Below are 27,970 nucleotides of genomic sequence, written 5' to 3'. Positions count from 1 at the left end.
GGGGGGGGGGGCAGAAAGGACAATTCTAAAATAAGAGAATTAATAATTACATTGAAATATTAGTAAAACTCAGAAATCGAACATTTATATTATATATTGTTTAGAAGAAGAAATCTACTCCTGCTGCCACAGTTGTCTCAATAAACGCTGACAGCGAAGATGCTGACGATTTTTAGACTGACAGCAAGAATGCTTAGTGCTTACTATTCCAAGACAACAGCGAGAATTCTGACGATATGTAGATTGCCAGCGAGAATGCCGACGATCTTCAGACTCACAGCAACGCCGCGCTGACGATCTTTGAATTGAAATTATCTATTGTAAACAACAAGATTCAATAATTGACGTGACTTGGTGCTGCTGAGAAATATCTCAATGGAAGCATGTCAGCATTCTTACTTATTTTAGCCGACACCTCACTTGTCAGCGATTTACTGACCTCTGCTGGAAGGGCAGCTTCTTTTCGCAGCATTAGACAATTTTTTTTTTGTTAAGTCCTCTCCAGGATTGGAGAGGAGCTTAATTTGTGCGTACTATTCGCAATATTTGTGATCTGAACAAAATCTAATATTTTGTTGATTTGATTTTGAATTTTATAATTCTCATTCCTGCGTTCTTCATTATTTATTAATTTTTATTGTAAAATCGTCACAATTGGCCACAGTTCTCTTTTCCATTTTAGCCATTTGTTAAAGTAATTTGTTAATTTTTACATTTTAGCTGTAATAGGTGGAAAACAGCCAATTATTGAAGAAAAAAGTAAAAATTGAAATGAACATGTTTTCGCCACGGGTTGGAATGTTAACATTACACCACTAAATCAACACTCCCGGTACTCTAGCCTTAGGTTTATTACAGGGAAGCTTCATACCGTGTTTTGGCCTAACACTGAGTGTCAAGTTTGGGCCTTAACCGTTCGTATTTTTCGTTCCCTGTGTTTTAAACCTGCTTTTGCTGTCACTTGTCCAATGTCTATATTTATATGTTTTCTACAGAACAATTGTTAAATTTTACAAACTAGCTAAATTTTCTCAAAATGTTGTGATATTAGATAAAAAACTTGTTTTTTCGAATGTAGCGAGTACACTTTTATACTCAAATTTGAAACTAAAGGGTTATTATTGTAAAAAACTAACCTCATCATGTTTAAATTATCTCTGCCTGGACAATAAAATGTTAAGGGCCAAGGCTCAAAACTTACCATGTCGTTTTTGGTGGAATTTTACAGAATTAATTATGATGAGTTCCTCTCAGTTTCAAGCTTTTATAAAGATCTGTAATATGGGACAAATTAACTCATAAAATCTTCTAAATAACAGTTATGTAGCTAAAGCTGAATTAAAAAAGTTTCATGGATTTTTGTTATGACTGATAAATTTTTTATTTCATACGCACTTCTATTATGATTCATAAATAAATTTGTCCTTTTTTTAGCATAAATAACATATTAAAAAAACTGATGGTAAAGCCAAAGGTGAATATTTTAATGTTCCATAAATGAATAGACTTTTTTTTGGAGGCCAATCCTTTAATTTTTTGACGTCGTCGACTCACATTCGTGGAATGTTAATTAATATTCACCCTTTGGACTAATGATTAAGGAAATAAAAGGGACTATAAGTTCACACTGAACGGTAGCGTACACTCAACAGTTTTCGAAAACACCATTTTTAATCTCCGTCGTTAATGATCTAAGAAAGGTTTAAAGGACATCTTTAGAATCAGGCAAGTCCATCTCTTAATGAAACTTAATTTAAGTCCCGTTAATATCTTTGCAAACGTTTTTCCAGGATTATTAAGTGCATCTACTTAACCATAATAATAAAAATATGTTTTATTTTATAATATTTTTTTTATGCTGTAATAGTATTTTGGGGGGTCTCGTGTTTTTTTCCTTTGAAGAAACATGAAACTCCTCTCAGTAATGTAAATATGATTTATGAAAACCAGTTCTTAACTTGTCATAAAAGTCATAAAAACCAAAAAATAATCTCATCTGAGAAGTTCCTAAAAACGTGAAAATACACTCTTTTTTACGAACCCTTATTTTTTTCTGTTTGTTTAAATGCTTCTGGTTTCAGAAATAAAAATACTAAATGGGACGACGAAAGTCTAAGAGGAAGCCCGGGCCTAAGAAGAAGAATATTGAACCCCTGGACACAATGTTCAATTGTCCATTCTGTAATCACGAGAAATCATGCGAGGTAGATCAATTCAATTAGCTGCTTGGTATGTATGTGCGTCCTTGTTCCACACGACATGCGTCCTCACTTGGGAATTATATCAATGTTACGTCTTTTAAAATGGGTTATTTTATGCAATTGAGGACCAGAACAATTAAAGAATTCAGAGACCACTGTGGCTAAAACATTTTGTAACCTGTAAAATCCATTTTTTGAGACCCGAGACCAAAATAAACCTTTAGATTGATAGAAAGACATTTAAACATTGTATAACATTAAGACAAATATGTTTAAATTACAATGACAAACAGTGAATACCTGCACAGTTAGATCATAGATCAAATAAAGACGAATTTCCCGGCTCCAAAAGGGACAAATTGTCCCAAATAATTAACCAATTTTGTTTTGACTAGTTTTTTTAGTTTGAAAAAAATTAATTATTTTGTTGTCATAAATTTTACATGTTGTACAATTAGAACTTTTTAAATGGAGGATCACTTGAAATTTTGTCCACTGTCGAGTCCCTTGAAATCTAAAAATTCACAAAAACAAACCACTTAAATAAAAAAAGAAAATGAAAAAATGTAAATGCAAAAAAAGGGGCTGTCTATAATTTCTGTGTTTCAGGTGAAGATGGATAAGACAAAGAACGCTGCTAAAATTCAGTGTACAATCTGTATGGAAGACTATCAGGTAAATGAAGATTCCTAAATTCATAATCAGGGGTGTATATTTGTCATAATCAGGGGTGTATATTTGTTATAATCAGGGGTGTATATTTGTTATAATCAGGGGTGTATATTTGTCATAATCAGGGGTGTATATTTGTTATAATCAGGGGTGTATATTTGTCATAATCAGGGGTGTATATTTGTTATAATCAGGGGTTTATATTTGTCATAATCAGGGGTGTATATTTATCATAATCAGGGGTGTATATTTGTTATAATCAGGGGTGAACATTTGTCATAGTCAAGGGTGTATATTTGTTATAATCAGGGGTGTTTATTTGTCATAATCAGGGGTGTATATTTGTTATAATCAGGGGCGTATATTTGTTATAATCAGGGGTGTATATTTGTCATAATCAGGGGTGTTTTGTCATAATCATGGGTGTATATTTGTCATAATCAGGGGTGTATATTTGTTAAAATCAGGGGTGTATATTTGTCAAAATCAGGGGTGTTTATTTGTCATAATCAGGGGTGTATATTTGTCATAATCAGGGGTGTATATTTATTATAATCAGGGGTGTATATTTGTCAGAATTACACAACCCTTGGAGAGGAGAAAAATTATTTTTTGAGAAAATAAATAACCCAGAATAAATTAAATAAACCAAGTCCAAGTAGGTGATTCATTTATGATATTTAGAAAATATTTTGTTAATTGAACAATTCCCCCCCCCCCTCACCCCCCAAATGTTAGGTATGTTAAATGTTTATTTGATTTTTTTTTTTGTGGGGAAAAAATGTGATAAATGTATATTCCTGTATTTTTATTATTTTAGGCGACAATAAATTTCTTGTCTGAACCGTTAGATGTTTACAACGATTGGATTGATGCCTGTGAAGCTGCCAATCTCAACTGAGCAATCATCAATCAATCAATCATTTTCACCGATTCTCCGTTCTTTATCCACTCCATTTGTTTTTTATCATCAACTCCTTTTACTCCAACTTCATCAACTTCATCAACTTCATCCGTTTTTCGTTAACTCCATCCATTTTATCCCTTCTTCATCAACTCCATTCATTCTTCATACCTCGACCAATTTCTGAACCTAATCCCCTATACTCATAGCTACTCCCTAATCCCAACCTACTTCCTAATCCCAACCTACTTCCTAATCCCAACCTACTCCCTTAATCTCAGCATTGACCTACTCCCAAAGCCTATTACCCATAAATCTTTGACACTCTGCCAATTGTCCTAAATCATCATCATCCATCTTCATTTTCATCCATATATTTTGTATCAATGTTACTTGTTCACGTGTTGTAATCGTGTAATAATCATACGTTTCAAATATTCATTGTAATAAATATTCAAAACTTTTCTAAATATGAAAATATTTTTTTCAATTTCACTAATTTTTTGATAATCTTTCGATCTCAATGAAATGATTTTCTTCAAAGATTTTTCTCTTGGAATCCATAAATTGTACCAAAAAATGTTTCCTGTTAGCAGATTACAGCGAAGAATGCATTTTTCAGAAAATATGAACTAAGTTTTTTCACACTTGAGTCATAAGCAGCGGTTCAGGTATTTTTTAATCTGAATGGGACATACAGAAAAAGTTTACCAAAGAAAAATAATATAATAAAGTTAATAGATTTGCAAGAAGAGAGGAAGATAAACGAAATGGATTTCAAAAATTTATTAATTAATTTTTAAAGATTTTTTATTACTTCCGGCAACCTTTCCTACAAAGCGTCCAATATTATATTATGTTACGCCAAAAAAATACGCACATTTTGTTTTATAAAAGAAAATATTTTTTAATCATACTACTTGGTAATTAGCCACACTGTCCCAGGATGATCATTTTAGGTATTTTATCCGATAGTTCAAAGGAGGTTTTTCTTGCCTGGTTCATTGGATCCATAATTTACCAGATTATTAATTTAAAATAGAACTGGGATGTAACCCGTCCACAAGCTGATGAGATGAAGAAATCTTCTATGGACAACTAATACAGAAGAACATATTTATTTAAAATTAGAATTGAAGATTAAGTCCCCTGATTCCAAGACTAGTTTTGGAGGGTCGGAATATTTTAGAGTTTATATTCAAGGGGATATCTAGGAATACTTATATCTCTTTTATGGACCAGTATAGACCTGCATTCAAGGTATATTCACTATCCAGGGATACATATCTAAATATTATGAAGCAGTATAGACCTGCATTCAAAGTATATTCACTATCCAGAGATACATATCTAAATATTATGGAGCAGTACAGACCTTCATTCAAGGGGATATCCAGGGATACATATATTAACATTATGGAGCAGTATAGACCTTCATTCAAGGGGATATCCAGGGATACATAAATATATTTATATTATGGAGCAGCATGGTTTTCACTATTGTATTCCAACAAAAGTATAAAGCTTCAAGTGTCCTAAGCACATTTGCATGATATTTGAAGGAACTTATTCCCTGATTAAAGGGATTATTACCTATTCTCTGGATAAAGGGATTATTACCTATTCCCTGGATAGAGGGATTATTACATATTCCCTGGATAAAGAGATTATTACCTATTCCCTGGATAAAGGGATTATTACCTATTCCCTGTATAAAGGGATTATTACCTATTCCCTGGATAAAGGGATTATTACCTATTCCCTGGATAAAGGGATTATTACATATTCCCTGGATAAAGAGATTATTACCTATTCCCTGGATAAAGGGATTATTACCTATTCCCTGGATAAAGGGATTATTACCTATTCCCTGGATAAAGGGATTGTTCATCTCTTTCCTGGTTCCTAAAACCCTGTGTAAAACCCTAGTAAAACAACGATTTCTTCCACATTATTGGTCAGATAGTGGTTTAAGGGTTACCGTTGTGAAATGGACATTATGAATGAAATTATTACAAAAAACCCTGTATGTAAGTTATTGAATATCTGTTTAAAAATAATTGACGATCTGTTGATTCTTTCTAGTCTAAAATTCGAAATAATTTTTCAAAATAATTCACATTGAAAATTATATAAACAGCCCCTGGCTATCAATGCCTCCCCGTCTCAAGTTTATAAATATGTTTTAAAAAAAGATATTTCCTATGTTTTTTGGCTTGGGACAAATATATATATATTTGATTTGATTTGATTTGATTTGATTTGATTTGATATATGACAAATGACAACAATTTAAATAAGGCAACAAACAAACCACTAAATTTAGAATAAAAAATTCAATCGAAAAGGTGAAAGGGATAAAAATAGCAAAAAGTTTAAAAAATGTTCTTAATTTTTTTCAAATTGAAATTATCCCATTTAAGAAAAATTTGACAATGTTTATTTTTGTCGACTTTTTAAAGTGACTTCCCTAATAAACTTACTTTCTTTTTCCTGATTCATAGATAAAGGTATTTGATACATTTTAGATAAAATGGGAAGAAAAGAAGAAATAAAAAAAGAAGATTTGGTTCAGGCTGTTGTATTCGCTGATAATTTTAACACGAGGTTAGTCGAAGAATATGGTTTGCAATCAAAAATAATAATTTCAAGTATAATCATATTTTTACATAATCTGAGATGGAATTTAAAGAATTTGAGCCGCGGTTTAAATCCGCCAAAACCCGGTTTAAATTTAGTGCCGGCTTAAATCTTGAAACATTTGATACAATTTTAAGTGGAACAAACCATATTTAAACCGCGGCTTAAATTTAAACCGCCGCTCAAATTCTTTAAATTCGGCCACTGGGTGATTAAATTTAATTTTAACTTATTTATGTATTTTTTCGTTCATTTTTAGCTTCCAGCCTCTAACTTCCAGTGAACCATCATGTCTGCTTCCGCTAGCTGGACGTCCACTAATTGAATACACCCTGCAGGTAAAATCTAGCGGAATCCGCTAATTGAATACACCCTGCAGGTAAAATCTAGCGGATTCCGCTAATTTCTGGCGTTTGCAGTTCTCTTGCAGGCTGACCTCTGTTTGCAGTTCTCTTGCAGGCTGACCTCTGTAGGCAAAATCCGATGATTTTAAAATTTGTATTTTATCTTCTAAATATAAACTACAATTTAAAGATTTTTGTCAAAATAAAGCAGAAAAGTGTAATCATGAAGTGAACATAAAAAGATTATTTTTTTAGAGCCTGTCACGGAGTGGTGTACAGGATGTTGTTCTTTATCTTACAAGCAACTCAATCAAGGTAAATATGTACAGTGTACAGTACTGCACATTGTACATTGTACACTTTACATTGGTAACTGTCCCAAAAAAACCGGTATTTAAGGTACTAAAGATCTCGCATCATAGTTTGGTTTTATATAGTTATGAATATTTTTAAGATCTAAATAATAATTACGGTCAATGGAGACCAAATATAGGTTTTTAGCAATATTTTTTTTTTTGACTTGAGCTAAAAATTGATATCGAGATTAAATGAAAAGTAAAAGAAATTCCTATCTTTGAATTCACGTAAATGTTTTGAAATTTTACAATAACAGATACCTAATAAACAAAAAGGATTAAAAAACTTAAATAAATGAGTGTCACTGGTCCCTCTCGTTTAATTTCTTTGTGTTATATTTAGATTAAAATGCCCACCTATCACTGTCAGCTTCTGCTCTTATAATCAGAATTGCACTTTTGCTCATGTCTAAATCAACTACACCAATTTACCTCTTTAATGTAACTTTTCATTCATTACTTCCCTTGGTTTTGTTTTCGAGACTTTTCAGAAAAAAAATTACTTTTTCGTTCTTAATGACATTTTGGAAGAAGGGTTAAATTCTTAAAAATGTATTTGATTGAAGAGTTCTAGTCATTGAAGTATCATCCTTTAAAGTTTGAGTAACAATATTAGATACATAAATGTATCCTCTTGCAGTCAAAATTGGTCTTTTTTGGGTAAATGTTTTGATTTAAAAAAAAACTATTTTGGAAAACTCCTGTTGGTAGAAAGGATCAGAGTTAATCTTATCCAAATCCTTTATTTTTATTCTATACTAGGTGAAGGATAAGTAACCAGTGGAAAGGATTGGAGTGAATCCCACTCCTTTACTACTATAGTATACTAGGTGAAGGATTAGTTGAAAGAATCTGAATGGAGTGAATCCTACTCCTTTACTACTATAGAATACTAGGTGAAGGATTAGTTGAAAGAATCTGAACGGAGTGAATCCTACTCCTTTACTATACAATACTATAGTGATAACCAGAAAACTGTTCAATAGGAAGACTATATTTATAATTAAAGCAATACTGAAGTGCATTTGATGTTGTTACAAACTAGTAAGTCATTAAATAAATAGGCCTGTTTAACACTACACACGTGGTGTGCCTGATGTTCATTGGACTATTTAAAGTCATAAATTGAGCCGGAAAGTCATCTTCCTATTTCAGAGCTTTATGATTATCACATTATTGTGTATATATTCTAGGTAAAGGATTGGTTGAAAGGATCAGAGTGGAGTGAATCCTACCATGCTGCACCTTTCTCTGTTACTTGTATTACAAACGAGGAGTGCAGGTCTTTCCACTTAAACATATCTACTCTCTATGCTTAAAATTATCAAAAATTATAGCACAGTAATATGCTTTTCAATGTTTTCAATTATACTTATTTTTTGATTTTTAAAGTCTTTAAAATAATGTTTTTAATAAATTAAGAAGTTTTTGTTTTATATAGTTTTCTTTAATGATAATAAATCTGATATTGATAATTTTAGATCTTTCGGGGATGGAATGAGAGATTTGTATGAGAAAGGAGTTCTACGAAATGATTTTATTCTTGTATCAGGTAATATCTTAGGAAATGCCGGCAAAACCTCCCCCCCTCCGTCAACAGGAAAAATCTTAGGAAATTAGTAAATATTTATTCATCTTAACCTGGAATTGGGTATGCGCAATTTATATCTAAGACTTTTTGGTGTTATTAAGTCACACTTTTCAGCAAAATAAATTAAGGAGAAAGGAATTTTGTTTAACAATATCAATTGAACAACTCGAGTTTCTGGCCACTGCATAATACTAATTTTAAACGATTTGTTAAGTGAAAAAATTTATAATTTTAAAAATTTATTTCTAGCTAAATATTATTTTATCTGTTATATATGAAAATATATTCTTCTCCTGACTTAATGTTTGCGGATTATTATTCCTCCACTTTTTCGAGGATTTTCTTGACTTCAAGATTGAAATCTATATTCTCAGCCTGGTCGAATTGGCACCATTTTTTATGCAGCTGTTCTTGCTTTGGAACAATGATTGTAATCGGATCGCAAACTAATTCAGGAACTTCGGAACATTTCTGGTAGGTTACGGAACCACATTTCGTCGACGTTTTAGATTTACATTCTTGAATCGGTCGTACTTCGCAGTCGAACTCTGAGGTTGGTAGCTCGGTTGTCGCGTTGACAACGTCGACAAAGTTGACCGGGTATTCGGTACAGTTCATGTAGGGGACTAGAACTGGGACTTCCTTAGGGACCGGATGACATTCCTCCCACGTAACATCTTTGCAATCTCCATCATTTCCGGCCCAAACCTTCTCCCCGTTCTCGTCGATGTCCCAAAGGGTGGTGCAGTGGGTTTTCGTTACGTTCTCGCACTCGTAGACCGTCATAGTGTGGAGCTCCCTGGCCTCCTCCTTACTGCAGGTGTGGAGCATGACCTCAGAAAGGTTGACGGTGGACCTAATGGCCTCTAGTGACCCAGGGGTTAGTTTACATGAGGGGACTAGGGTTACCTCACAAGTTTGCTCACAAACCTAAACAATAAATATTTTACTGTTTGTTTTATTAATTTGATTTTTTGATATTATAATTATTTGATTATTCAATGATCAAATGATTTTATGAGTTAATGAGTTAATGAGTTAATGAGTTAATGAGAATGAGTTAATGAGAATGAGTTAATGAATTAATGAGAATGAGTTAATGAGTTAATGCTTGAATTATTGAGTTATTGAGTTATTGAATTATTGAATTATTGAATTATTGAATTATTGAATTATTGAATTATTGAATTATTGAATTATTATATTATTATATTATTATATTATTGAAAAATTGATTATTAAGTTATTAAGTTATTAAGTTATTAAGTTATTAAGTTATTAAACTATTAGTTAATGAGTTATTGAGTTATTAAGTTTGAGTTTTTTAATTATTTACTGAATTATTTAATTACTATTTTGCTTATTCTATGGATTATTTTGATTACTTGACTGTTTAGTTATTAGATTGTTTAACTGTTAAACTACATAACTAAATTATTGTTTAATTATTTACTTTAATTAATATTATTAATATTTTTTATGGTTTTTATTATTATTATGAATAGGAAATTAAAATGGGAAAGAATTGGAAATTAGCTGATTATTAAGTTAGGTATTAATAAAGTTATAATATTGAGAATTTAGTTCAAACTTACAAAAGATGCAGTCGTCTTCAATTAAACTTAAGAATTATATTACTCATAAGTTAAGCAACATTTCTAAAGTAACGAAAGTTCAAACTGATTTTTCTTTAAATGTTTTTTTACTAATTTATTAATTGAAATCTAATAAAAAAGTTTTAACTGACGCAATGAAAGAAACACATTTTATTTTGATTATTTAATTATCTCCAAGAATATTTTAAATACTTTTTTTAAATAGCTCTTGGGAAAGAAACATTTTATTTGTCTCTAACGTGAACCTTACTTTATATAAAAGGGACAAACTAAAAGAACAATTTAAAAAGAAAATTACCTCTAAGCAGTCTTTTTGTTCTACTTCTTCACACACTGTCCTGAGCACAGTGTGGCATTGAAGCCGTTCTTCCTGGACTTCTTCTCTAGGTCCGAAGTCAAGTAGATCTGTGCAGTAGTTCTCATGTTCTCCGCCTTCAGCTCCGATTAGGGAGACAACCAGGAGTAGGACGTAGATCTTCATTGTAGCTCAGAGTAGGGTTAAGTACTGGTGGATCTTAGACTAGCTGTTTATATACCCAGTTGACCGCTGGGTTCGAAGGATTAAGATTGTAATCCAGGTGTGACGAGGGGGAAGGGGGCAAGGGGGGACTTGACCGCAAGACTTATCAAAGTGCTGTCCGTATATTACGTAATCCACCCTTCCACAGCCCTGGCGGCACCTCTAACCCCTCCCCCGCAGTCCCCCGTATTCGCCTCCCCCTCTCCTCCTCTTTATCAATAACCCCCTCACCTCACCGTCTCCCATCGCAAACGTAATGTCCTGTATTATTTCCCAGAAACTAGGCTTTTAGGCGCCCATCTTATATTTCATTTGTAAACATTTTCTCTTTGTATACAATGTAAAACAAAACGAAATAATTCTCAGATTAAAAAAAAAATTTCGTCAATTCCTCTAATTTTCAAAAATGAAACTTTGTTATAGACAAATTTTTGAAAATTCGATCATTCATAAACCTTCCCTGGGGTCATGTGATGTCTCGCACAAAATTTGGGCCCGATCGGTTCAGCTGTTTTGAAGTTTTTTTGGATACAAACGGACAAACAAACATTTAAACAAGCAAAGTTTATATAGATGAACAGAGAATGTACATATTTTGGATCAATCTAAATAGTATTTTCTCTTTCAATTTTTCATGGAACAAAAATGTTACAAATCTATGTATGGAGAATGTAAAATAAAAAAACACACATTTACAAAATGCTTCTCGCATTTTACTCTCTATTTTATAGTAAATTTAAATTTAGACTAGTAACATCTATTAATTCTGAGATCTGGAATTTGACATAGAATCTGACATAATGACGTTTTGAATGTAAAACTTCTCGTCTAAAATAGAAAAAGACTTCTCGTCTAAAATTTGAAGAAAAAATGGAATGAAATGAAATGGAATAGTATAATTATTTAAAGGACACAATAAAGGAATTGAGTTTTTGCAACAAACATAAATTTTTCTAACCCCTATATCTTTGCAACCTTTGATATTTTAAACTAAGACTATTTGATCTACCAGAATTAATAGCTTGAAATATCAAAGGTCTAGGAAATGCTAAAAATTAGAAAATCTGAGTTTGTGGCAAAAACTCAATTTCTTTGGCCGAAAGTTTGAATTGATTATTTACAACTACTTTCCTTGAATTGAACCTATATTGGAATATCTGATATCTGACCTAAACCTTCAACCTGAGCCTTTTTTATGATATTTGATAGTTAACCTAAACCTATTTCAGGATATCTGATATCCATCCTGTAAATATATTTTACGATATCTGATTTCCATTCTTCAAACCTATTTCAATATGTCTAATATTCCTCCTTTAAACCTTTCTTAGGATATTTTATATCCAACCTAAACCTATTTTAGGAGACCTGATATCCAACCTGAACCTGGCTCCATACCTAAACGCACACAAGGAGAATCTGGCAAAAGATAAGCATTCAATAATGTCCTCCATTTATATCAAGGTATTCAATAATTTGATAAAATATTTCACACAGGGTTACCCATAAAGGATGAGACTGTAAAGACGACCTGAATCTCATAAACTATGATAATACCAAGGTTAAATTACGTCTTCTTCCTCGAATATAGTTATTTAATAGTTTATGGCTTATTAAGTAATTTGCAAAAGAAAACTATGTTTACAGTTGCGGAGATTCGTGAAACTAAGGAAGCAAAACAGTATAGATTCCGCACAGTCTTATCCTGTGTGGAAAACTCTGTATGAATTATTATAAAAAAAATTCTACGGCGTTTTTATTGATATTTTTGGTGGGGAAAGTNCGATTTATGTGAGGGCTGTGCCACGTAACGATTTATGTGAGGGCTGTGCCACGTAACGATTTATGTGAGGGCTGTGCCACGTAACGATTTATGTGAGGGCTGTGCCACGTAACGATTTATGTGAGGGCTGTGCCACGTAACGGTTTATGTGAGGGCTGTGCCACGTAACGATTTATCTGAGGGATGTGCCATCTATCCTCGCTACGGGCCTGATGTAATGTTTTAGGTTTAAAAATAGGAAACGTGTTGAGTTCGATTAATTTTATTCCTTCTCTCTGTTGCATGAATCAAAATCACTTTCTATGAATCAGAATCACTTTCTATGAATCAGAAGACAGAAAAACAAGGATTTTTTCGTAATCTTCTGAACATGCAAACAGCTTAGAAGTCAAGAGAAGCTGTCAATTAAAAATGCTTCTCTTTGATCACTTGTAAAATAAAAAAAAAGTTTGTTAACAATCAAAACTTAAATAGAAAAATCGTATTCATTGTATTTATATAATAGCCAATCACTGTAAGACTAGACTTTAACCTGATATTTGTTCAGGGTGATCAAGGGCATCCTCTGCGAGGTCAGGGGAAGGAGCTGGTTCTAGCAACTGACAGGTTAGATTCAACCAATTCTCCTTAAAAAATCATTACCCTCCCCCTCATTTTGAAAATATTTTTTTGAGTTCCCTAGAAGTTAGCAATGTTTAGGCGGAGTGCAAAAAAAGCGTTTAAGGTTTTTCGCTGAATCGGGAAAAATAAGCGAATTTTAGGGAAAATAAATTAAATTTTGGGGAAAAAATATAAAAATATTTTTAAATATTTAAAAAAAAAACTTGCCTTTTGATGTCTAAATTTTCTATTTTGACATTATTTTTTCCGAATATCGGCCAAATTTTAATTGACTCTCTAGTCTCTATTTAAAGAATATTACGCGCTATCCTTTTTATGACAGAATAATCCTTTTACTCAAAAAATTCAAAATTTGCGCCGTCTCCACGTTTACGAGTCATTTGCAAAATTATGCAACGAAGACAAAAACTGAAATTGACGGAATTTAATTTTTAATTTTTCAATTCAATTCATTGTTACTAAGTCCCTTTAGTTTTCTTTATTATAGATCAACCCAGCAGCTGGTGTTTTATCAGAGATCCAGCAGGAAATCATCAGATTGTCTTCATTTTAGATCAATTCAGCAGCTGTTTTATCAGAGATCAAGCAGGAAATCATCAGATTGTCTTTATTTTAGATCAACCCAGCAGCTGTTGTTTTATCAGAGATCAAGCAGGAAATCTTCAAATTTTCTATATTTTATAGATCAACCCAGCAGCTAGTGTTTTATCAGAGATCGAGCAGGAAATCTTTAAATTTTCTATATTTTATAGATCAACCCAGCAGCTAGTGTTTTATCAGAGATCAAGCAGGAAATCTTCAAATTTTCTATATTTTATAGATCAACCCAGCAGCTGTTGTTTTATCAGAGATCCAGCAGGAAATCATCAAATTTTCTATATTTCAGATCAACCCAGCAGCTGTTGTTTTATCAGAGATCCAGCAGGAAATCTTCAAATTTTCTATATTTTAGATCAACCCAGCAGCTGTTGTTATATCAGAGATCAAGCAGGAAATCATCAAATATTCTATATTTTATAGATCAACCCAGCAGCTGTTGTTTTATCAGAGATCCAGCAGGAAGTCTTAAAATTTTCTATATTTTATAGGTCAACCCAGCAGCTGTTGTTTTATCAGAGATCCAGCAGGAAATCATCAAATTTTCTGTATTTTAGATCTACCCAGCAGCTGTTGTTTTATCAGAGATCCAGCAGGAAATCATCAAATTTTCCGATCCAACTTTTCCAGCACGATGAGGTAATGCTAATCTGTGATGCCTATTTGAGATATTACAGCACTTGTAGAGTGATTAAAGGGACTGTCTTTTTAATTTCAATGACCCTTCATTTAATTTTAAGGAGAACCATGCCCGAATCACAACTGTACCATTTAAGCTTTTAGCTGTTCAACATTTTTTAAAATATCGTGGTTTTTTCCTGGCTTAAAAAGTGTTTAATTCTGACCATTTCCCTCGGTGATTTTGTGGCATAACTAGTAAGTCATTAAATAAATAGGCCTGTTTATTGACCATGTGATTCAAAGATTGGACTTTTTTGACCTATAAACACTTTCGCCAGCTCAGTTATTGCCAGATCCGCCAGTTTATCCCGTTCTGTTTCAATTTTCCCGTCCGGCCCTTTAATAATGGATAAACCCCCTTTTTTCTTAGTTGTCTTTCTTGCTAATCTCCAAAATTGTTCATTTTTAATATTTGATTGCATTCTTAACAAATTGGTCTTTTTGCATTTCAATTCCAGACTTCGTTTATTCACTTCTTCAAGAATTGCTTGATTCTCTTGTGCTGCAACATTTAATTCATTCTGATCTTCAATTGTCCATATTTCATTAGCTAATGCACGTTTAATTTTTGTTAAAGATAGTCTTTTTTCTTTCCTTTCCAATTCTTTCTTTCTTGCTTTAAGTCTTTTCAATCTAAATGTAGATCTGGGTTTAGTTTTTTTACGAGGACCAGTATTGTATGAATCAACATTTGCCTTAATTAAGATATTTTGCATTACCTCGCCCCATTCATTTAAACTCAAATTGTCCCATTCAATTTTATCCATCAATTGATCCATTTCCTTCTGCGCTATCTTCATGTCACGTCTATCAGATAAAAAGATCCCGTTGTATTCTGCCTTTTTTGTGTTTAAGTTGCCCGTTATACATAAATCAAAACGAATTGCCACATGGTCACTTCCTGAGAGTAATTCAACGTCTGAGTCTATTCCCATTCTTAATACACTTTTAATCATACATTTCGAAACCAGTAGATAGTCAAGAATTGAACTCGAGTGTGGTGTTATGCGCGTAAAAGTTCCTGTACATAGATTTATGTCCTTATTAACCATAACTAAATTATTGGCATCAATAAAACTCAAAAGTTTTCTTCCATTATAATTTACACCAGCTCTATTACCATCAATTCCTTGGGGAGGGACCCCTACATGTGCGTTGAAATCACCCACTATAACACAATTGTACCCATCATTTTCTAAAATTCGTAATTCTTTACTTAGCTCTGCATAAATCATATCATTCCATGTTTTAAATTCATTGTTAGTTGGTGACTCACAGGCCATATATACACTACAAATTGCTATTCTTTCTGTGCTGTTTTGAAACAAAATCCAAACCCTTTCATTATTAATCCATTCGTTATCATCTTTTGATGGCGACCATTTAATTGAGGGAAATTTATTTGAAAGCAAAATCATTTTCCCCCCCCCATTCTTTTCCCCATACCCTCGTTCAATAAAAATTGGCGAATAAGCATCAAACGCGGATAGATCTATGTTTGAGTCTCTTTTAAAATGTGTCTCATCAACCATGACTACATCTAATTGTTCGATTTCCATAAGATCGATCAATTCTTGCTGCTTACACAGACAATGCATACCATTAGCATTCCAATATAAACATTTAAGCATTCTTCCATTTGAACCTGATTTACCCAATTTGTTAGTTAATTTATGCCTTTTAGCTCTAGCTTTGTTACTTGCTTTACCCATTTTTACAAATATATCTCTTCTAGAATAAATGAATAAACAAAAGGATGAAAGATTAAATGAATAAGTGAATGAATAAATTGATGAATTCCCTGGTAGCAGAGCCGGCAAGCTTTAGCTGATGATGAAGAATGAAGCTGAAGATGAGTAGAGTAACAGGTTTTGTTAGGACCTAAACTTTGTTTACACAGTGGGCATTCATACCGCAGTTTAGCCTATAAACAGTTAAATATCAATTTGAGCGATGTCCCTGAACAACCTACTGATGGTACAAATTTAACCACTAATTCAAAGATAAGGAATGATTAACGAATGATTTAAATCGGTGATTCAAATTTTAACCGGTGGTGGGCATTTCACATACCCAGCGAATTCATTGGTCCAAGAGAATAAATCACAAATTTTTAAGACAAAAATAGGTTTAAATCATGGTTGACCCTAGAGAAAACAGACAAGATAACCAATAAGTGTTTAAAGGACTTTTTACAAATCAATTTAAAGAGTTTCTGTGAACATATTTTTTACGTTTAGTCAGTTACAAAAATTGTTTCAACCAATTTAGAGATCTGCAATGACTCGCTTAAGATGATTGCTTTCTACCGGTTCAAAATAATGCTTTTAACTGGGTTAAATAAGTACAATAAACTGTACACTGTTATAATCGGTTTAAAATAATGCTTTTTATTGGTTTAAAATAATGCTTTTTATTGTTTTAAATTAATACTGGTATACTGCTTTAACCGGTTTAAAACAGTGCTTAGGATCCATTTAATTTTGATGCGGATGCGGATGCGGATCCGGATCCTGTTTCCGCACTGGAAAAAAATAGATCCGGATCCAAATCCGGATCCAGATCCCAATCCGGATCCAAATCCAAACCCGGATCCGGACCCGTATTCGAGTCCAGATAATTTCTTTAAGATTTACTGAATTTTTTAACAAAAAATAATTTTCCTCATGTCCACGTAAATACATGTAATCATTAGGTAGGGACACAGGTACTATTATGGGACAAATGGGCCCATGGCACGTTTAATAATAAATGACCAATATCTCTTCTAGATATGGATACAATGATTAGTGAGATACTTGAGAGTGAACTTGTGGATTCTACAATTTATCTTCAGGTTCTAGATTCAGGTCACTCCCTTTATTCATAGCTTTTTACTTGCCAAATATCATAATCAGGTCACTCCCTTTATTCATAGTTTTTTACTTGCTTAATATCATAATCAGGTCACTCCCTTTATTCATAGTTTTTTACTTGCTTAATATCGTATGGAGGTCACTCCCTTTGTTTATAGTTTTAACATCTTATTATCATATTGAGGTCACTCCCTTTATTTATAGTTTTACCATCTTATTATCATGTTGAGGTCACTCCCTTTAATAATAGTTTAACAACTTAGAACTATAACACTCCTTTCATTTCTAGTTTCAACCCTCCTAGGTCTCTTCCTTTTATTACACTATCTCAGTATCAACTTTATGTCTTTAATACAGGCCACATCCTTTAATAATATTATCACCATTTCAAACATCTTTAGGATATAGATTTGAGTCACTCCCTATAAAAATCTTATTAGTGTAATATAATCGCACACAGTCCCTTTAATAACACACGACTGTTACAGGATTTGCCTGCAGAGCTGAAAACCCGTACCTTTATAGGAAACTTTTTGAAAAGGTTAAGCTCACCCAATATTTAAAGAGATATATAAAACAATTCAATATTTATTCCATCAGTTTTTCCTACAATAAAAAAAATGTATTGATTTATCGAGACACACATATCTATATATAAATTTGGCTTGTCTGTCTTGGTGTTTGTCTGTCTGTTTGTCTGTTTGTTTGTTTGTATCCAATAAACGTCAAAACGGCTGAACCGATCGGGTCCAAATTTTTTGTGGGACATCTAGGGACCCTAGGGAAGGTTTATGAATGATTGAAATTTTAAATATTTGTGTCCATCAAAATTCGATCGTCATTGAATTTTTAAAGATTTTGAAAATCCGCGAATTTTTTTGTGAAAATCTGCGAATTATTTTTGTTTTGTTTTACGATGTACACAAAGAGAACATGTTCACAACTAATTTAGAAGATGGGCGCGAAGCGCCCTCTAAGGCTTGTATATATATAAATATATTAATGGTGTAGTTAAAAAATTTTTTTAACAATTTTGTTTGAATTTCAGATTCTAAATCGCTGGGCTTATCCACTGGTTCCAGAAAGGAAAGAATATAAAAAATAGTCATCTAGCAGGATTTCCAGCAGGGTTTCCAGCTAAATGGAAAAATCGTTGCGCGTAAGTTTTTACTCCGCCGCAAATTCTGCATTTTTTCGCATCTTCACGAGTAAACCAAATATGCAAATAGCGCGGACTGATTTTGACGCAAATTCCGCGAAAGAAATAAGTGCAAATTACACGAAAAAATGTCATAATAAATTAGAAAAAAAATAATCATTTTAAATGTTAAATTCATGCCATGCGGAATTTATTTTCGCAAAAAACTGCAGAATTCCGCCCACAAATTTGCGGAATTTACAAAGCAAAATTGTACGAAAATTTGCTTCCTATGGAAACCCTAGTCATGATCATTTAAAGCTTAAAAGTAATTTTTTTATACCCTTGATGTGTAAAGAAGAAACCGGTCTACCCAAGGAGACCAGATTTGTGTACAAACAAAGAGTGTTTACAAGAGCTCAGGGGCAACTGTATCCAGGGGCACTCTGCTAGGGAAGGATACTTTTATAGGGAACAGGTAACACTTGTACAGCTTATAATAATAATAATAATAATAAGAATAGCATATTTTGCATTTCAAATTTATATAAGAAATATTTGTTACAATTGTGACGAGGACTAAAAGGTTTGCAACCATCATAAATTAGCCCTGGTAAATACAAAATTTAAATGCATAAATAGAAAAGGATTAAATAAAACATCATATATAAAATAAAAACAAGAACATGATCTAATAAATGGACATTAAAGCAGAAAGAATACAAGCAGGGATAAGTAAATCACAGAATACAGGATATATATGGGAAAGTACAATCGTTTACATTGCACTGTACTGCTCAAAAGCAATTTATTTATTGCTTTATTGTACTAGAAGAGTGTATTGAGATACAAGGTTCAGATCTTGACAATAGTGTATTACTGTATTAATATTTTATTGTATTTTTGTAAAGTTGTATTAGAAGAGTGTATTGAGGTACAAGGTTCAGATCTTGAATATATTGTATTATTGTATTTTTGTATTTTGTATTTTTGTATTTTTGTACTTTTGTACTTTTGTAATTTTTTGCTTTTGTGCTTTTGTACTTTTGTAGTTTTGTACTGTACTTTTGTACTTGTGTACTTTTGTACTTTTGTACTTTTGTACTTTTGTACTTTTGTACTTTTGTATTTTCGTATTTTCGTATTTTTTGTATTACTGTATTATTGTATTATTGTATTATTTTAGGGTTGTATTAGAGGAGTGTATAAAGATACATGGTTCAGATCTTGAAGAGGGTGTCAGGGTCTCCAAAAACTCAACAATATCAGGTATTCATTGTTTACATGGATGTGACTAGTCGCCCCATGCTCATTAGGGGCCAGGTGAGCCCTCATTCATGCTAAACTGTTCTACTAAGTAAAAGTTTCTGGTTAGGCACTTGTCATCGTACAATGTACTAAAATACCTCTTCAAATTTAGAATTCAAAATACAAGATAAAAGATACGTTCCTTTAAATCTAACAATATGCCCCTTGATATCTTTAATCTGCTGTTAAACAAATTATATCCTTTCTTTGATATTCAGAATTCACTGTTCAAGGTTCCTCTTGATATTCAGAATCCTAAGAACATTGTAGAAAGCTTCCTTTTTTGAACCCAGAATGTACTGTAAAAAAGATGCTCCTTTAAATCCTAAGAACAGTGTATAAGTTCTCCTTTTGAACCCAGATTGCAGTGCAAAAATTGTCCATTAATTTACAGAATGCACTGTTACAAGGCTCCCCTTTTACTATTTTCTTTATCATTATATTTATTAATAATTCCCAGAATGCACTGTAAAAAGTTTTCCTTCTAATTATTCCCAGAATGCACTGTAAAAAGTTTTCCTACTAATGATTTTCAGAATGCACTGTAAAAAGGTATTCCTTCTAATTATTTCCAGCATGCACTAAAAATAAGTTTTTACTCAAAGTATTTCCAGAATGTAGATGTAGATAACGTAAAAAGGTTTTCCTTCTAGTTGTTTCCAGAATGCACTGATAGAAGGTTTCACTTTAATTATTTCCAGAATGTACTGTAAAAGGTTTTCCTTCTAGTTATTTCAAGAATGCACTGAAAAAGGTTTCCTTTTATTTCCAGAATTTAGATGATGTAAATACTGTAAAAGGTTTCCCTTCTAATTATTTCCAGAATTCACTGTAAAAAAAAAACTTCTATTCTAGATTCTGTTCTGATGAAGAACTGCAAGGTTGGAGAGAACTGCGTTCTTGTAAACTGTTTAGGAAACGATTCAAAGAACTTGATTAATGTTTTTTCTTCATATTTTAAGGAATTGCTAACTATTAAAAATTAATTGAATACAAATATATGGAATTTTTGTTTTAACTCTTAGGCAAAGAAAATACCCCCCCCCCCCATGTTTGCTTACAATATTAGTGCACTGCCAGTTCGGTTTGTATTATAGAAGTGAGTTGCATTGGGTTTGTTTACATTGCTCCCAAAAAAGGATGCAGTACACTTTATTTTGTAAACAATGACATTTGGATTCCTGGTGTATTTACCTTTAGTTTGAGATTGTTGATGCCTAGATTTGGTAGTTCTCAAACCGTTTTAAAAAATGCGTTTTTTCTTTCTTTTTCTGATAAAGATTCAGATTGTGCTTATCTTTTCCTAGAGCATTGATACCCCCTGTAAAATTAAAAAAAAAACTCCCTCTAATCCAATCTAAATAAATCGAGCCTGTCTCTAGTTGGAGAAAATGTTATAATACCTGCCAACTGCTCAATAGCTGAGAAGGTCATCTTGGGACACGGAGTAGAACTAGACCTAGGAGCCAGTATACCTTCAGGGGTCAGGTTAGATCAGTTTTATCATTTGCCGAGTAACTTCCTGTTTGATTGATTGATTGATTTAAAAAAAAAATATTGTAGATTGGAGAGATATGATGCTGATTTGTCTGTTTTGAATACAAACCATTTTGATTCAATCAGTATTGATTGATTAGTTGAATAATTGATTGATTATATTTTCTCTAGGCTTTCCGTCTGACCACAGAGAAGAGATTGGAGTGATTGACCGATTGGTCGATTGATTCATTGATTTTTTTTCTAGGCTATTCGCAGAGAAGAGATCAGATGGGTTCTCTGATGCTACATCGTTTGATTAAATATTAGTTGATTGATTGATTTGTCTCTAGTTTATCTGCGGAGAAGAGCTCGGATGGGTATTCTGATGCTAAATTTTCGGATTTAGTATGGATTGATTCATTCATTAATTGATCGATTGGTCTATAGATTGATTATTCATTCATTGATTGCTTTATCTCTAGGCTATCCGCTGAGAAGAGATCAGATGGTTTCTCTGATGATGAGACAGAAGGAGATGAGGAGAAGGGAGAATATGGTCCTAAAGCACATGTTTACACAGATGAAGAGGAGGAGGAGGAAGAGGATAATGATGAAGAGGAGGTTTGTGATGAGCGTTCTGAATTTTTTGTATTCACGCAGGAGTAGTAGAACTGTTAACAAATAGTTTTTTTGCATATGCAATTTAAAAGATTCACTCTGCATGTATATTTACCAAGTTCTTCATGGAGAGATTTTGTTAGATAGAAGACAACATTTAATAAATTCCAAATCTTAAATGCTGTATCGAATATCTATTGAACCATCAATCTTTAAATATTTTAATACATAATGAAAACAAAGGGTATCTCCCTCTTTTTAGTTCTTCTAATACTGATAATCCCGACCATGTTTTAGTAAAGTAATTTCATTTTTGTAAAATGGAAGTAGGACATCCAGGAAACTCTTGATTTTTATTTATTCGATTTGATCTGATCTGATTAATGATGTTCTAGAACTGCGTTGAGGATAAGTGGGGCCGTATTTATGAGTCTAGCAGTGAGAGTGATAATGATGAGGATGATGAGGATGGTGACGGGGATTGGGATGACGATGATGATGAAGAACTTGAGGAGGAGCAGGATGGTATTGCTGAACATCATGATGTCAAAAACTTCAGGTTAGTTTCACTTTCATCTTTCCTATTTTTAGGATTGTAGGAAACTTTGTGTCACTTCTGGTCATACGCTTGTGCATCTTTAATGTGCGCCCTCCATGTGTTTCCTTGTGTGTTTTCTCATTGCATGTCCTCAATTCGTGTCCTCAAAGTGTGTCCGCAATATGTTTTCTCATTTGTTTTCTTAATGTGCTTGCTCATTGTGTCCTTATGTGCTTTTTGATTCCTCATTATTTAGTCAAATCATTGCATAATTGATATAAAGTGAGTTTTATTCCTTTATTTAAAGAAATGATTGGTTTACTAGTGATTTATTGAAATAAAGGGATGTTTATTGCTTGATTTAAAGAATTGATTGATTGACTAGTGATTTATTGATATAAAGTGATGTTTATTGCTTGATTTAAAGAATTGGTTGATTGACTAGTGATTTATTGATATAAAGTGAGTTTAATTGCTTGATTTAAAGAATTGATTCATTTAGTGGTGATTTATTGATATGAATTGATGTTTAATTGCTTGATTTAAATAATTGATTGATTTAATGAAGGTTATAGATTGATAAATTGATGGATTAATATTGGGTGCAAGGAAGTAGGTTTACTTACAACTTAATTGATTGGTTGATTGATACAGGAGGGAGGTAAGAGAGAGTTTGCTGCGAGGAAGCAAGGAAGGAGTTATCACTGATAACTTGGTTCTGGAGATTAACAGCTCAAAGCATGCTTGGTTTGTATATTTTTAAACCTTTTACATTTTTTATTTTATTTTTAATAGATCGAGGTTGGGACGGGTACATTTTTTGAAAAATTATCCATCGTAATTTTTAATCCTAAATATTGTAATTAGTGTATTAAACTTCTAATGATAGTACCATAAACCGTAATCAAAAAAGAACTGCTACATACATGATTGATTGAGTTTTGACATAATTGTGCCATGCAATCTAAAGCTATAAGGCCTTGTTTCCCTCTTGACTAAGTCAAGATTGAAATGTGGAAGGTGTCCTTAAAAGTTTGGTTTGTTTTTGATTTACTAAAACAAATGTCCAAAAAAAGAGTTGAATAGCACGTTGTTTTTAGGCCCCCTGTTATTATTTTTGTCTGTAGGAATACGACTTTGTGCGAGGTAAACCAATGTGTACTGGAGTGTGTGCTGACCCTTGAGCTAGATATTGACCTACCACCTGCCAAACTACTACAAGCTGTCAAGGTTATTATTATTATTTTATTATTATTTTATTTTAATTTTAGAAGAAGTAGAGAATACACCAAGAATTTTCTTTGATTTCGCCTTTAAATATTTCATTTTAAGCCTAAGATTGTAACCATTAAAGAGTTTTACGTTGTCAATAAAGTCTTAAATAAAATTGAACGCTTTCATACATTTAAGAAATCTTATGACTGTCCATGGATACGTTTCGGCGGCTAAGAGCACCGACCCCTATTTCATTGAATGATGGGTTGTCCTTTAATAATAATAATAATAATGCCCATTGTGCATTCATCATGCGCAGTGTACAATCATGATGTGCATGGCACAAATAAAGTGTGCTTTGTTTATCATAATATGCATTGCGCAATCATGATATGCATTGTGCAATCATGATATGCATTGCGCAATCATGATATGCATTGCGCAATCGTGATAGGCATTGCGCAATCATGATAGGCATTGCGCAATCATGATATGCATTGCGCAATCATGATATGCCTTGCGCAATCTTAATGAGATCTAATATTTTGGTGCTATGGAAACGACTCATCACGAAAACGCCTCAAAAAAGTGACTCATTTAACTAATTTAAGGTCGTTCTATCTCAACTTAAAATAAAAAAATATTATATCCCAACGATTTTCACAGCCATTGCCGCAGCGCTCGGCCCCCCTTTGAAGCATGCGGCGCAACCTAACCTAAATTAATATACAATGAAATTAATTATTTATTTTTTTAACTTAAAAAAGACGACATTGAATTTTTTTATTATCATTTTTTGAGATATTTATTTGTTGAGGTGTTTCCATAACACCAAAATTTCTGTATTAGGTGAACATCAATAAATTCAAGCAGCTACTTCTCAAGTATTCGAAATCAAAGGAAACGGCCATTTTGATTTTTTTTTGATTTTGTCTGGAAATTTAGCTGGGAACCAGTTTTTATTACAACTTAATCAACATGAAAATTTGTGATTGATTATATTTCATCTTTAATTTTCAATAAGTTCTGCAATATTACAGAAAATAAAAATAAATTGAAAAAAAAAAAAATTTCAATAATATAATTAACTTGTTTTCAAAGCACAAAAATATCATTATTAACATCATGTTTAGAAGATAAACTGCCTAATCAAAATTATAAGAAGCGTTTATGTTTTCTGTTATTTGATTTTTTTTGTAAATTGGGAGGGGGGGGGGTTAAGGTGAATACTAAATAGAGGAGGGTGAGAAGGAAAAATAAAAAAGATAATTTTCTTTTATGAAAAATGGTGTCCTACTATAGTCAGGGCAGGATTACTATCTGACCGGTGTGGAGGATATTTTGGTTCGATTTCCAAATCTAATTGAGATTATTGCAAAGGTATTGCTTTCATTATAGGGTCTGTACACGTAATTTCAAAGGCCTCCACTTAAAGGGGAAAAATCCCTAAAGAATTAATAATGTATATTGAATCCCCCTGCATAAATTGTTCTTAATGAATGAATGATGCATATTGACCAGGAAGGAAGGTTAACAAACGGTTAACCAGGGGACAGGGGTCATTTTATTGATTAAAAAAAAAATTTAATTCTTTAACTTTCTTTTGTTAGAGTAATCTTTATTTTCCATTATAACAGTCTTCTTCTTTCTTCTAAGATCATTATTATTATTTTTAATGTTTTTAATTTGAGGTTCTCCATCTGCTGTATGAGTTGGATATACTTGGTGAAGATAGTATTCTAGCCTGGTCTAACAATCTTCAGGGATTAGAACAATCAATCAATCAATACGTTTTTATCAGGGGTTTAGGGAAAGTGCACTGCCCTGTAGAATTTACATGTTTCCATCTTTAAAAAGGATCCACCCCATTATGTTCCATATTTAACAATTCAAGCCACCCCCCTTCCCCCCGTTCGATGATATATGTTATTTTTATTATCATATTTCAAACCCAGAACCCGTTCAATCCTTATTTGCATTAAAGCAAGTACTTGCAGTTTTTAACTTCGATTTTAACTTTTAAATGTTGTTTTTCTTCGGTATTTTCTCATTTCAAATTAGCAAAAATAACAAAAAGATTTTCGCCGATTTATTGTTCTTTTTTTCGTGGATTTTGAAAAATCAGAACTTTAAGGCAATTTTTTTCCTGGCGTCATGTAGGGTGCCACCATAAAAAATGGGCCAGACCGGTTCTGCCATTTTAACGTATTTGGATAAAAAAAATAAGAAACACGCAAACAATCAAACAAACTGACTAGCTAAGTCATCTACATATATACTTTGCTTGCCTGTCTGTCTGTCTGTTTGTATTCAATAAAAGTCAAAACGGCTGAACCGATTAAGCCCAAATTTTGTGTGGGACCTCCCCAAGAAATGTATGCTCAAAATTACAAAAATTTGTGCTCAATAGTATTTGATTTTTTAAAAGTTTGAAAATGCCCAAGAAAATGGTTTAAGTCCTTTTTGAAGGATACAACATTAAAGAAAAATATTGCAATATAATTAAGAATTTTTTAATGTATTAAAAGTACTGTTGCCAGTAAACTCAACTCTTCAATTGTGAAATGAAAAAAGCAGCTATTTTTCAATGTTCATTTTAGTTTAGTTTTTTTCAATTCTAATTCAACTACAGTGCGCCCATTTAATATTTCAATTTGACCAAGCAGGGTATATTCAATTATACATTTGATCTAAAAGTACCCTTTTTCAAATCAGTGAACAGATCTTTATTCTCTAGAAATTATTTTTTGAAGCAGTTTAAAATTTCGTTTTGTTTATCCATATTCAATACTAGCTCAAGTGCCCGGCGTTGCTCGCGGAATTTAAAAAGATCTAATTTTGAAAAAAAAATTATTTTTGAAAAAAAATGTTATTAAAGAAAATATATTTTAAAAAGAAATTGATTTGTGAAAAAAAAATTTAAGCCTATGTTACCCCCAGGGTACTCATGGGTTTCCTAAAGAATTTTAGCCAATTTGGTTCAGCAGTTTGGCCAGCTATATCTATGTGTGAAGAGCTTGATTATTTTAGTCTTAAAATTGTCGTTTTTGGGACACCCTGTAGAATCTAATGATTGATTGATTCCTATTTGAACTCAGAATACCAACCTAAAGAAGAAAATTCAACCTTTCCTGGAGTGGTTAGAGGAAGACGACAGTTCAGACGAAGAATCGGATTAGCTTGTTTAGATTAAATGAAGAATTGGATTAACTTGTTTAGATCAAACAAAGAACTTATTTATATTAAGTGAAAATCGGATTGACTTTTTAGGTTAAATGAAGAATCGGATTAACTTGTTTAGATAAAATGAATAATTGGATTAACTTGTTTAAATTAAACAAAGAATCAGATTAATCTGTTTAGATTAAACAAATAATCGGATTAACTTGTTTAGATTAAATAAAAAAATCGGATTAACTTAATTAGACTAAACGAAGAATCGAAATTTCTGAGTAATCTAAACATTTCTTATCGTTAATTTTAGATTATTAATTTGTGTACAATTTTATTTTCTTCTTATACAAAAAAATCCCCAGCATAAATCCCAGAAAAAAATATAAAGAAATGGCAGATTTCACAGCTGATTACTTGCTTCTTGGACATTTTATGTTAAATAAAATATGGAGTGGGTTGGTAGGACTAAAAAGTGAGCTGATCTGAATATGTGGTGAGTGGATAGTTCCATGACAGCTGATAGGAATATTAACAGGACCAATATTTCTCCTCGCGTGCTCCAAAACTGGCCAGAACATTATCCAACTCATCAGTTTCTGGAAACCTTTCCCTCCAGCTTTACAGCATACCAACTGGATCATACTGAACCAGATTCATAGTTTTATTCTCAAGCACTGTGTTACCCAGAACAAGAATAGGCCTGGGTTTCTTCCTTGCAATAACAATATCCCCCCAGAGCAACCAAGGTTTCTTCCCTTCTCTAGATACCTCGCTGTATCCTTCATACATCTTCCTGGCACCCTTCACATCTCCGGTAGATTTATAAACCTGGAGCTCAACCAGGAACTTGGATATAGCTGGAGCTCCAACCATTGCTATCTTGAATCTAACCATAGTGATGAGAAGATCAATTAATTCACCAATTTGAAAATTAAATGGTTTAAAAATGCCGATTTTTAGCAGTCCGCACTGGTACAGATAAACATTTTACAATTGACATAAAAAAGCAACTATATCCTCTTAACCTTTAGCAAAAAGGGGTTGATAGAAATGTAATTATTGTAGACTAGGTGCAGTTTGATATTTATAAAACCTGGTTTAGAATCAAAGTATTTTCTT

At 32.4% G+C, this 27,970-nt stretch overlaps 4 protein-coding genes across 5 annotated transcripts; 3 read left to right on the top strand and 1 right to left on the bottom strand.

Annotated features, from left to right (window-relative positions):
• Positions 1-108: 108 nt before the first annotated feature.
• Positions 109-4,241, top strand: LOC111712061 (transcription elongation factor 1 homolog). Its single transcript, XM_023486571.1, has 3 exons — positions 109-2,204; positions 2,811-2,876; positions 3,694-4,241. Exons 1-3 carry the CDS (start codon positions 2,097-2,099, stop codon positions 3,772-3,774), a joined length of 255 nt encoding a protein of 84 aa, XP_023342339.1. The 5' UTR covers positions 109-2,096; the 3' UTR covers positions 3,775-4,241.
• Positions 4,242-4,342: 101 nt separating this feature from the next.
• On the top strand, positions 4,343-13,949 carry LOC111712062 (translation initiation factor eIF-2B subunit epsilon). Its single transcript, XM_023486572.1, has 9 exons — positions 4,343-4,448; positions 6,306-6,384; positions 6,677-6,755; positions 7,017-7,076; positions 8,311-8,399; positions 8,599-8,669; positions 12,208-12,308; positions 13,175-13,233; positions 13,736-13,949. The coding sequence occupies exons 2-9, from the start codon at positions 6,311-6,313 to the stop codon at positions 13,947-13,949; spliced, it is 747 nt and encodes a 248-aa protein (XP_023342340.1). The 5' UTR covers positions 4,343-4,448; positions 6,306-6,310.
• On the bottom strand, positions 8,931-10,840 carry LOC111712060 (uncharacterized). The gene is made up of 2 exons (XM_023486570.1): positions 10,623-10,840; positions 8,931-9,638 (listed from the first exon to the last, which is right to left on the bottom strand). The coding sequence occupies exons 1-2, from the start codon at positions 10,803-10,805 to the stop codon at positions 9,024-9,026; spliced, it is 798 nt and encodes a 265-aa protein (XP_023342338.1). The 5' UTR covers positions 10,806-10,840; the 3' UTR covers positions 8,931-9,023.
• Positions 13,950-17,294: 3,345 nt separating the features above from the next.
• LOC111712066 (translation initiation factor eIF-2B subunit epsilon) lies at positions 17,295-26,969 on the top strand. 2 transcript variants are annotated; one of them, XM_023486575.1, is made up of 15 exons: positions 17,295-17,375; positions 17,870-17,922; positions 18,430-18,467; positions 18,878-18,997; positions 19,706-19,788; positions 20,683-20,742; positions 21,210-21,315; positions 21,789-21,927; positions 22,320-22,483; positions 23,117-23,209; positions 23,590-23,692; positions 24,527-24,577; positions 24,980-25,057; positions 25,369-25,440; positions 26,776-26,969. In XM_023486575.1, the coding sequence occupies exons 1-15, from the start codon at positions 17,300-17,302 to the stop codon at positions 26,854-26,856; spliced, it is 1,317 nt and encodes a 438-aa protein (XP_023342343.1). In that variant the 5' UTR covers positions 17,295-17,299; the 3' UTR covers positions 26,857-26,969. The 2 variants fall into 2 exon arrangements, with proteins under 2 accessions (XP_023342343.1, XP_023342344.1); XM_023486576.1 differs by having other exon boundaries at positions 18,881-18,997; positions 26,776-26,947.
• The last annotated feature ends 1,001 nt before the right edge of the window (positions 26,970-27,970 follow it).

Source organism: Eurytemora carolleeae, unplaced genomic scaffold (genome assembly GCF_000591075.1).
Source record: "Eurytemora carolleeae unplaced genomic scaffold, Eaff_2.0 scaffold1234, whole genome shotgun sequence".
NCBI classification, from domain to species: Eukaryota; Metazoa; Arthropoda; class Copepoda; order Calanoida; family Temoridae; genus Eurytemora; species Eurytemora carolleeae.
The sequence above is the reverse complement of the archived record's forward strand: the minus strand, read 5'-3'. Positions and strand labels throughout refer to the sequence as shown.